Source organism: Triticum urartu, chromosome 1, assembly GCF_003073215.2.
Source record: "Triticum urartu cultivar G1812 chromosome 1, Tu2.1, whole genome shotgun sequence".
Lineage (NCBI taxonomy): Eukaryota > Viridiplantae > Streptophyta > Magnoliopsida > Poales > Poaceae > Triticum > Triticum urartu.
Window position 1 is genome coordinate 565,230,554 of NC_053022.1, and position 10,615 is coordinate 565,241,168.

At 45.3% G+C, this 10,615-nt stretch overlaps 1 protein-coding gene across 1 annotated transcript; it reads left to right on the forward strand.

Annotated features, from left to right (window-relative positions):
* Positions 1–8,718: 8,718 nt before the first annotated feature.
* Positions 8,719–10,615, forward strand: LOC125533180. The gene is made up of 2 exons (XM_048696927.1): positions 8,719–9,532; positions 9,989–10,615. The coding sequence occupies exons 1-2, from the start codon at positions 8,795–8,797 to the stop codon at positions 10,613–10,615; spliced, it is 1,365 nt and encodes a 454-aa protein (XP_048552884.1). The 5' UTR covers positions 8,719–8,794.

Here is a 10,615-nt window from a genome sequence, read left to right on the forward strand (position 1 = left end):
TTAGCCAGTAGCTAGCTATACAAAAGAACACCGCTGCTAGCTATACAAAAGAAGACCACCACCGCAGCTAGCTATACAAAAGAAGACCACCGTCGCAGCTAGCTATACAAAAGAAGACCACCACCACAGCTACAGATCATACTCTCATCCTATTCCATCTCTAGTTCTCCTTGCGCCATAAGGTACTCAGCAAACATATCATCAGCTAGTTGTTGCCTAAAGTTGGACCATTCAGTAGTGACTTGCACACTTCTAATGAAGTTGTCATCATCTGGATCATCAGTTGGCGCATTTGCTAATTAACTATCCACTTCAAGCAATAACAAATCATCCATGACATGCTGCCTATCCCTTGCAAAGTTGTGCAACACACAACAAGCACTAATAATTCGAATCTGCAATGATATTTTAGTTCATAGTAAGCAATTATCATCTCACATACTAATTTTATTTAACAACATATTTACTTTTTGTACCTGATCCTTTATGTCAAAGAAGGTTTGGGAACGCAAGATAGCCCATTTTTTTTGAACAAGCCAAATGTTCGCTCCACTACATTCCTAGCACGAGAATGGCGCAAGTTATATAACTCTTTAGCTGTTTGAGGCTGTTGTGCACTTGCAGCCCATTCTTTTAGATGATACCGAGTGGACCTGAATGGAGCTAGAAATCCTTCTCCATTGGTATAACCAGCATCAACTAAATAATATTTCCCTATATCAATATAAGTTAGTTAGCTAACAATCAAATGAAAGAAACTACATGCCAAGAGTAAGAGTCATACCCTTAGGTATAACAAAAGCATCTTGGCGGTTTGTCCTCATTGCATCACGCAAAACTCTCGAGTCTGAAATAGAACCCTCCCAGCCAGGTAACACATAAAGAAACTTCATGTTCCAATCAACAACACCTAGCATGTTAGTGGTAATGGCTTGCTTTCTGTTCATATACCTTCCTTGGTCAGCCACATCAACAAGCACGTCAATATGGCAACCATCTAGTGCTCCAAGTGCATTACCAAACCACTTCCATTTGTAATCATCAGGAGCTTGAGCGGTAGCGGAAGGTAGCTTAATGAACTCCTCATATAGAGAGAGTAGGGCTGTGAGAAGTGTGTACTAATGGTCCATAAAGAACGCTTGTAGGTGCCATGCAACATCCTCATCTTGATACTATGGCCAACTACAAGTAAGAACATTGCAACTTTCTCTTCCACGGTCACATATACACTATCACGGAGGCCACATCTCTCCCGTAACATGGTGCAAAGGTCATGAAAGTTTCGTTTTGTTAGACGCAATTGATCGTAGCATGCCACTTCAGATCCATCATACATGGTTTTAAGCAAATATTTCCTAAGCCTATGCTTGTCCTCATCATCATTAAAACTTCCCAGGTCCCTTGGTCCCCTATCCCTTTGTGTAGTAACAAATGCTAATGCAAGAGCACATGTTTCAACAAACAATTTAGTCAAAACAATTCTTTTCCTCTTCCGTCTTTTATTTTCTTCATTTATCCACTCAATCAACTCAAATTGATCCGACATTGTGTTGTACAAATTACAATTGAATTTTCTAGTCGTAAGGCAATCAAAGAGACATCACATACACAAATGCATAGACAAAACAGAGGGGATTCAGCCATATACCTTCAACAGGCATGCAGATTGATGAACACTTCACAAATCTGCAGTGTTGAATAAAAAAAATTAGTCTTGGTGCAGCTGATTAGGGAAAAAAGATTAAAAAGACAGTTGAGGGTTCAGACTACAGAGAACAAATAGGGGTTTAGAGAGATTTAGAACAGAGGGCAGCTAGGGGGGGGGGGGGCTGCTCTCGTGGATGTACAGGCAGCTGCCCGGGACGTAGCAGACGGGGACTAGGGAGCCACGGGCATGGGAGGAGTGGCGCGACCCGGGACTGCAGAGGGAGCCGCGAGCTATGAACCGACTGGAGACGGGGGATAGAGCCGCGACCCACGAGCAAGTCGACCGGAGACGGGGACGAGGCCGCGACCTAGGGGAGGACCTAACCGGAGATGGGAACGGAGCCGCGACCTAGGAGGAGGACGGAGGATGGTGGCGCGACCTAGGAGATGCGGCGGACGAGGATGGACCAGGGGGGATGCGGCGGCGCCGGAGCTTGCCGCAGTAGGAGGGGTCGGAGAAGGAACGGACCTGAGTGCCGCCGCCAGCCCTGTCGACGCCGCCGCCCTCTCGTTCCTCTCTCCTTATCTGTTCGGCAGGGGGCGGGGGGAAGAGGCTGAAGCGGTACGTTTTTGCGGGAGGAGCCATTTCAGAGCAATTCACAGCGGGAGGCCTCCGTGTTGTGGGCGGGTACTTTGGGTGGAAGCGATTTCGCCCTGAATTTGGTTTCATTACGGAGTGCCAATTCGGTGTCCAACCAAACATGTGAATTGGAAGTTTATCAATACGAATTCAGATTCTAGCCTTCCAATGGAGACATCCAAACGCAGTGTAAGTGATTTGTCAGCAGAACAGGTCTGAAAGTTAAGGGATTACCCCTGTTGCAAATGGCAATTCGATCACCAGTTGTTGAGATCCCTCGACTTTCATATCTATTCAACTGGTGCCACACAAAGTATATGAAATGGCAACCAATAAACATTTGAAACCTTTCAGCTAGCTAGGCTGGTCATCTCGTACCCTTGGAGCTAGCTAGCTAAGATTGTTTAAGCAAAACATGACAAGAGTTTTTGTATATATGCGGCAGTTGGTGGTGCATGGATGGCGTTTATTCACAAATAATCATTCCATGCCTGGGACCCTTTTGGCTTGCACACCACCGTTGTTCTTTTCCATTTTATTAGGCACCATCCATGGCGCCTCTTTTTCTGGGTCAGCCTTGCTGTTGCAGGGAATCTTGTTGCAACTCTATGTAGGTTCACACTGCATCTTGCTGCAGCGAGCATCCACATTATTTATTATCATGGTTTAGCAAAAACAAAAACAAGAGAGAGAAAGCAAAGCGTGGGAAATTATTTTAGTTAGTAGAGAGAGTGGCCTTTCCTATATATCAATCACCCCTGAATTCTACTGTCTCACGCGCACGCGTGCATGAACTGCATGCTCTGCTCTGCTTCACTCCATCTCTACAGCCTCAACTGTTTGATCTGTACAGCTGAACCTGCACCGAAAGTGACAGAGCAACGGATACACTCTCCGGTCTACTCTGCATCGGCTACATCGAGGGCCTTTCACATTCGCAACCAGAACCATTTGCCCACCGATCTTTAGTTTGTAGGTGACAACACACACTCAGGAGTCATGATCGACGTGAGTGAGACAAGAGAACACGAACTGGTCCAGCCAATCCATGCATGCAGACTCATAGCGTACGTTGCTGGTGGTGGTGGTCACGGCTACATTATCGATCGGTACGCAGCAGAAGCGCGTTGCAGTATTAGCAAAGGGCAGCAGAGATAGACCTACGATGGAGGCAAGCGCGTGCGTGTGCGTGATCCATCACGGTGCGTGGCACCGGCACATGCATGCATGCAGCTGCGTGTCTACCGGAGGTCAACTCTTGTGGGATCTCCAGCCCCCCTCTGTTCATGTAAGTGCGTGATAAACTGATAATCCAATGTAATGGAACTATGGAAGGATCACTGGCGGAGCTTGACTTCATTGTCGGGGGGGCCAAAAGAAAAGTACTTTATTCATTACACCGGAGCTTGCCTTCATTAGGAGATGATGCTTTTTTCTCTTCTTTATTTGACCAAAATGCTTTTTTCTTTTTTTTTAAAATGATGTTAGTTTTCTCGCAGTTAACTTTGAGCCCACCCTTCATTTTCTTTCTGAATTCGCCACTGCCCTCAGCTATACACATAGCTCCGCCGTTGGGAAGGATCAAAGAGAAGAGAATGGTGTTATCATCTTCGCGGCTTACCAAGATGGACGGGAAGATGACACGCACCTTCCTTCTCATGGTCATGGAAGGGATTGCCCTCTGCCTACAATTGCGCTTGGCCGCCATCCTGATTGTGCTGAGTTCAGACCTATTGCATCTCTTCCCTAAAACCTGAAAGATAATTCACTGAGTAAATCATTCAACGGGTGTGCCCTCCTACACTCACGAGAGGTCCTGCTCTTTGCGTCAAATAGGTGCCTTGACGCACAGGGGGGTGCAACTTGGCCAGCCTATAGCATAGAATCTCTAAAATGTACATCGAGTTTTGAGTTGATATTTTTGGTGATCTCACCAATGTGAGATCTTATACTAGTCTCCCCTGTTTTGAGGAAGCGCCCCTATTGTAGATACCCAGCTCCCTGTGGTGACCACTATAGCGAATCTGGCACTGTAGCAACAGTTTTCAGTTGTTTTTTTTGTTCTGAATAATTTTTAAAAGTGAACAATTTCCTAAATTTCTGAGCATTTTTTTTGAGACTAAGAAATCATACATTTTTGAACCCGAATAAATTTTAAAAATGGGAAGATTTTTTAAAATTTGTGAACAAATTTTGAATGAGAACATTTTTTAAAAAAATAAAAAATATCTGGTCCAGAGTTCAGGCCTAATGCACCTCTTCTCTAACATCTTGAAAGATAATTCACAGAGTAAATCCTTCTATGGGTGTGGCCTCCTATAAATTGAGCGCGATCAAAATACGGTTGACGATTACGTATTTAGCTAATCATCACTGCAGATCTAGGACCCCTAGACGTTCCATCGGAGAAAAACCACAATCTGGGCTTCTGCGGTCCTGTATCCTGGAATCTGGGCTTCTGTGGTTCAGCCGTGCAGCTCCCTCACTTGAAATCCTATGTGACGCTCTCTGCGTCAAATAGATACCCAAACGCACAGGGAGCTGCAACTTGGCCAGCCTGTTGTGCAGAATACACTGCAGTGGACACACCCTGTACATCGAGTTTTTGATCTCTAACTGTACATCGAGTTTTGAGCTGATTTTGTTTTTTGGAATCTTAGTCACACACCGCAGATATGTTGTCAAATAATTTCAGGGTTTTTTTTTCAAATGTCTATATATGAATTTTTTTGGTTGATCTCACCTAATGTGAGATCTTATATAGTTTCCCCCCGATACAATAAAGCACCCCTATTGTAGATACCCGGCTCCCTGTAGTGATCACTATAGAGAATCTGGCACTGTATCATTAGTTTTGTAGTTTTCTTTATTTCAAATGTTTTCAAAAATTGAACAATTTCCAAAGCTTCTGAGCATTTTGTGAGACCATGAAATCAAACTTTTTAAAATTCCCTGAATTTTTTTTAAAATAGGAAGAATTTTTTAATTTGTGAATTTTTTTTAAACGGGAATATTTTTAAATATGTAATTTTATTTAATTTGTGAACAAATTTTGAGAACAGGAACATTTCCAAAAATTCTGAACAATTTATCAAAATGAAAATATTTTTGAATTTCTGAATATTTGTTGAGTTTATGATTTTTTTAAAGGATTTTTTAATTTTGAAAAATATTTGAAAACATGATTTTTTTAAAGCCCCGCAAATGTTTGAAAACCTGAATAATTTTATATATCTTGAAAAAATAGCATTTTGAAAAAAATAAACCAAAGAAAATCAGTCAAAGAAACTATTGGAAAAAAGAAATAAAAAAACTAGACGTGAACCGGTCAGGAACTTTCTAGAACGTTCCCAAAATCGGGATCTGTGGAGCACTCGACGGGCGGCCCTATTAGTCGCTCTCCTTACTTGATCTATGCGATTGCTCGACAAATCGACGCAGAGAGCGTGATGTATGATTTTTCTGTGCCTGACGAGGGCACGATGTGGCTCTGTGCGGTTGTGTGCGCGGGCCTGGTGGTAGCCCATGCAGTGGTGCGCAACGTTGAGACCGAATGGATGGTTGCATGGTCGCCCGATATTTACTTCAATAAACGGATGGGGGAACCGTCATGCGTACAAAACGTTCATGAAATGTTTTATAGTTTTAGTGAGAATGCAAGGGAATGGATTTTTGTTCTGAAGGATGCTCTCTCACATGAACGTTTTGTACGCATGACGGTTACCTTGTGGGCAGTGTGGGCAGCTAGAAGAAAAGCTATATATGAGGATATATTCCAGAGTCCGCATGCAACACACACATTCATTAACTCGTTCTTGAGCGATCTTCAAGTGATCAAGAATGTGACCAATACTGTTGTGCAGACTAGAACGGCGCGACCAACTCATTGGCTGCAGCCGCCGTTGGGCACATCCAAAATTAATGTTGATGCAGCCTGCATGGAGAGTTCAAGTGTTGGTGCGGTAGCAGCGGTGTGCAGAAGCAGGGAGGGTATCTTTCTCGGTGCGTCCACTGTCGTGTTCAAGGGCATCTCTGACCCTACGACACTGGAAGCAATGGGAGTCAGGGAATCGATGGCACTAGCAGAGGATCTCCAGTTACAAGCGATTCATGTGGCGACAGATTGCATGGACGTGGTGAACGATATCAAGCAGAGGAGTAACCCGATCCATGGGGCTATTATACATGAGATCATAGAGTACTCTAGTAGCTTTAATTCTTGCACTTTTGTTCATGAGTTTAGGAGCTCGAATGTCGAGGCTCACAATCTAGGGAAGCATGCTTTGGGACTGGGGTTTGGTCACCATGTCTGGTTAGGTCACCCCGGTGATCTTACTTTCGTCCCTATAAACATTGTGACGGTCCAATAAAAGCTTCGCTTGATTGTCTCAAAAAAGAATAAACGGATGGGGGTGCGGGTGTGTCGGTCTTGTGTAGCTTCAGTGTGCTCAAGGACTGGCAATGGCGGTGGTTCTTCAGCTTGCCGCATATGGAGCAACACATAGCTGGTGTTGGCTTTGGATTGGTGGTGGTACCGTGGTAGTGCAAATTGATCGATCCATAGCTATAGTCGTCCATGCAACTAAGAAAATTATGAGGTCGTTCTGTGTAAAATATACATCACGCCCAACACCATCACTCACTGACAAGCGGGGCCATACACATGGATACGCTCACATACGCGTATTGTGATCGCATCTGCACGCTGAAGTCAAGTTAAGTGGTCATAAAACCATTTTTTAAAAAATACTAACACTAACTGAACATGCGACACAAGTTATATGACTCAGGTGATATTATCTCAATTTTTTTAGTAAACCGGTGGGAGAGAAACAATATAAAAAATTGGTGGGGTGTCCCTTCGATTGGTGGGAGTCGTGGGTACCAACGAGGACTACTACGGATTGACATTTTATAGTAGATTGTCTTTTATCTATATCAATATAAAAAGACCCAAAGGGGCAGATCCAATTAATCTCGGCCATCAAATCATGTCAATCCAACGACCTAGACTGCTTCAATGTCGAGCGCTCAACTTGTTTAGCGTGCAGTTAATTTCATGTCAAATATAGTGCTAATCACATAATAACACGCAAATAATATCTTATTTAATATCCGCATGCATTTAATATATTTCTAAATTAACGTGCATTGCACGTACACATTGATTACTAGTAATAAAGAGAGACTAAATATGTGATCGATTACTTACCGTAAATGTTGCCTTGTGTTATGATTCCTTACCATAGATTTGGTCTTTAAATATTGATTAGATGTCATTGTGGTTGATTCTTTTCCATAATGATATTATTAATATATCGAAGTTCGATTTGCGTAGATTTGGCAGATAAAACAGAATTAAGTAGATCCGTGGGCTAAAAACCGGTTTAAATAAATAAGTGGGATAGAAAAATTCGGTTGGGAATGTAGGCGATGCTACCAACTCACATACAGGTATGTGCCGATTGAGATAGTATGCCGAGCACAAATAATAGGTTGGTCACAGAAAAACTGAAACGGGAAAAGAAACCAAAACAACAAAACGTACAAGGAAAAAAAAACGCCTGCATGCGTCAAATGGGCCGACCAACTTTAATTATAATTGATGTTTTGGTAAGATTATATTTGATTGAGTTAACGCATGACATTCTTTTGTGAAAGTGTCGTTTTGGTTGGATTTTTTTTGGTAAAATGTCGATTCTGATAGTATGCAGAGCATAAAATAATAGATTCGTCATAGAAAAAATAAAACAAAAAAATGAAATCAAAAAACTAAACATAGGAAAAATGAAAATTAAGAACAAGCGCATGCGTCTAATGGGTTGGTCAACTTTGATTATAGTTAATGTTTTGGTAAGATTTGATTTGATTTTGGTATGAGTAGAAGAAGGCAAGGGAAATTTGGATTTAGTTAAGATTTTGTCAAGATTTGATGTGAATGAGTTAATGCATGGAGTTGTTTTGTGAAAATATCGATTTGATTGAGTTAATGCTCACGTCAAATGGGCCAGCCAAACTTGGCTCCACTTTACCGAAAGATGGTCTGCATGACGCTCATGGGCGGAATATAGGGTTGGTGAAAGGTGAAGCGAGACTATCAAATCTTCCTTTAGAAATAGAGACTAAGAAAATTACCAGTTTTCTTAAGAAAATGATACTATTTCTAGGTCAATAAATGTTTTATAGTTTTGATGATGCTTCGAGACGTATTGTACACGCACTTAATCAGTCATGTGTTAATTGGATCTTGTCGTATGTGTCCGTGTTGCTGATTTGGCATCCAATGCTGCCCTGGTAGAGGTAGCTAGACCTGATCCCAGTCCTGCAATCACCAATAAAAATTGCCGGCTTTTCTTAATCATAACTCATAAGGTCAACTTGTGTTTACTAACCACTGGATCGAAGATTATTAGTGGTCGGCCCAGAGATTCTCACATGACACAATGCAAGCTGATCGTCGATCCATAGCTATAGTCGTACCTACATCACACCACTAGCGAACGGAAAATGGCAAAGGATTCGCGTGTCCTAGTATTGAGCCGGAGCACGGTGAAGGCGTCTGTTACCCTTGCGGCGGCACCACGCGTCGTCGCCGTCTTCAACCTCGACCTGCTGCCTAAGAGCATCCCCAACTCGCTCTTCTGCGTCTACCGTAGGCCCAACGCCGGCGGCGGCTTACGAGACGTGGTCGCAGCCTTCGAGGCCAGCCTACCGTCCCTGCTCGACCACTTCCTCCCCCTGACCGGCCGCATCGTCGCCGACCCGCGGTCAGGGCGCCAGGAGCTGCTGCACTGCGACAACCAGGGCGCGGAGCTCGTCGGCGGCGAGGTGGGCGTGGCTCTCGCGAGTCTGAACTATGGCAACCTGGGCGCGTCATTGGCTGGGATCGGCGTCCCTGTTCAGTACGATGCCGCCGTCGCCCTCTCGGTGCAGCTGGTGTCGTTCGCCTGCGGCGAGTTCGCCGTGGCGTGGGCTAGCAACCACATGCTCCTGGATGTTGGCGCCGCCTCTCCTCGCAGCGCCTTCTTCTTCTTCTTGATTGTCTCTCACACCTCAACCTTCTCTTTTATGATTTCTATCAAACACACATCATGGAAGAAACTCTTAAAAAACACACACACCCATGCATGGTCCAAGGAAGAAGGAGGCAATAGCTTTGCAAGAGACACCTTCCTCTTGGTCAGTCGCGACTACATCTTTTTCTCAGCCCTCACGGCCTCATTTTATTCATTACTCCAACGCAAGGTTATATATACAAAGGACCACGGACTATGCCATGCACTCACGCACAGCAGCCCACTACCACCACTAACTAACCACTGCATGCACTACCCACGGCCTAAACTCTCTCCATGATCCAAATGACTCGGCAGCCACTTGTGACCAGGCCACTACATGCATGCATCAACTACTAGCAACGATAGTCTCGGCTAGGACTAAACGAACTCACACATGGACAGCTAGTCCAACAAACAGAACGACCCGCCGGTTCACCCGACCCAATTAGATGCAGTCCATCACGGCTCCAGCCTCTGATACGTCTTGCCGCTTCTCACGCAGCACCATCGGCATCTCGTCATGCTCGCCGCCTCACACGGCATCCTGGCATCTCACCTCCTTGGCGCGCTCAGCTGAAGCCTTCACCGGACGAATACCACACTAGACTAGACTACATGTGAAACTCAAACATGCTAATAAAAGGAATCAAGATTAAAGCTAACACTGGACGGGTACTCGCTGTGCATGCTCGCCAACGCGTGGTCCGAGCTTGCGCGCTCCGGGGCCGTGTCGGCCGCGCCGAACCAGGACCGCTCGGTGTTCCGCCCACGCGCCCCGCCGTCGTACAGCCCGTCGCTAGGCGAGGCATTCACGGCGATGAACAAGGAGCATCTCGTCAACGCTCTCACAACTGAAAGCTCCTTCGTCCAGCACACCTACTACGTGGAGGCGCGTGACCTCGAGAAGCTGCGCGCGCAGGCAAGCCGGAGCCGGGCGGACGGCGAGGCCACCCGCCTCGTGGCGCTGTCCGCGTACCTGTGGAAGGCCTTGGTCGCCGTCGTGGGCTCGTCCGACAAGAGATGCCGCATGGGCTGGTGGGTGGACGGGCGGCGCCGTCTCACGGCGTTGTGTATCTGGCCCCCGTTGCCGCTGCTGCTGCGGCGGTGGCCACCGCTGCACTTGCACTGGCCGGTCCGATTGAATAAAAAAAATAGTACCACACGGCTGGTTTCTAAATATGTTACGCAGCTTAAACAGGCTGCTGGTGGGCTACGGATCGCCGACGACGTGGTCACGAGCCGGTTAGCGCTGGCCCATCGGGTCTGCTGA

What these genes read in the sequence shown, in the direction of transcription:
- LOC125533180 (XM_048696927.1), top strand. Translation starts at nt 8,795, where the DNA reads ATGGCAAAGGATTCGCGTGTCCTAGTATTGAGCCGGAGCACGGTGAAG. An exon ending in ATTCATTACTCCAACGCAAG is followed by an intron (nt 9,533 to 9,988) that starts GTTATATATACA and finishes TGCTAATAAAAG; the next exon opens with GAATCAAGATTAAAGCTAAC.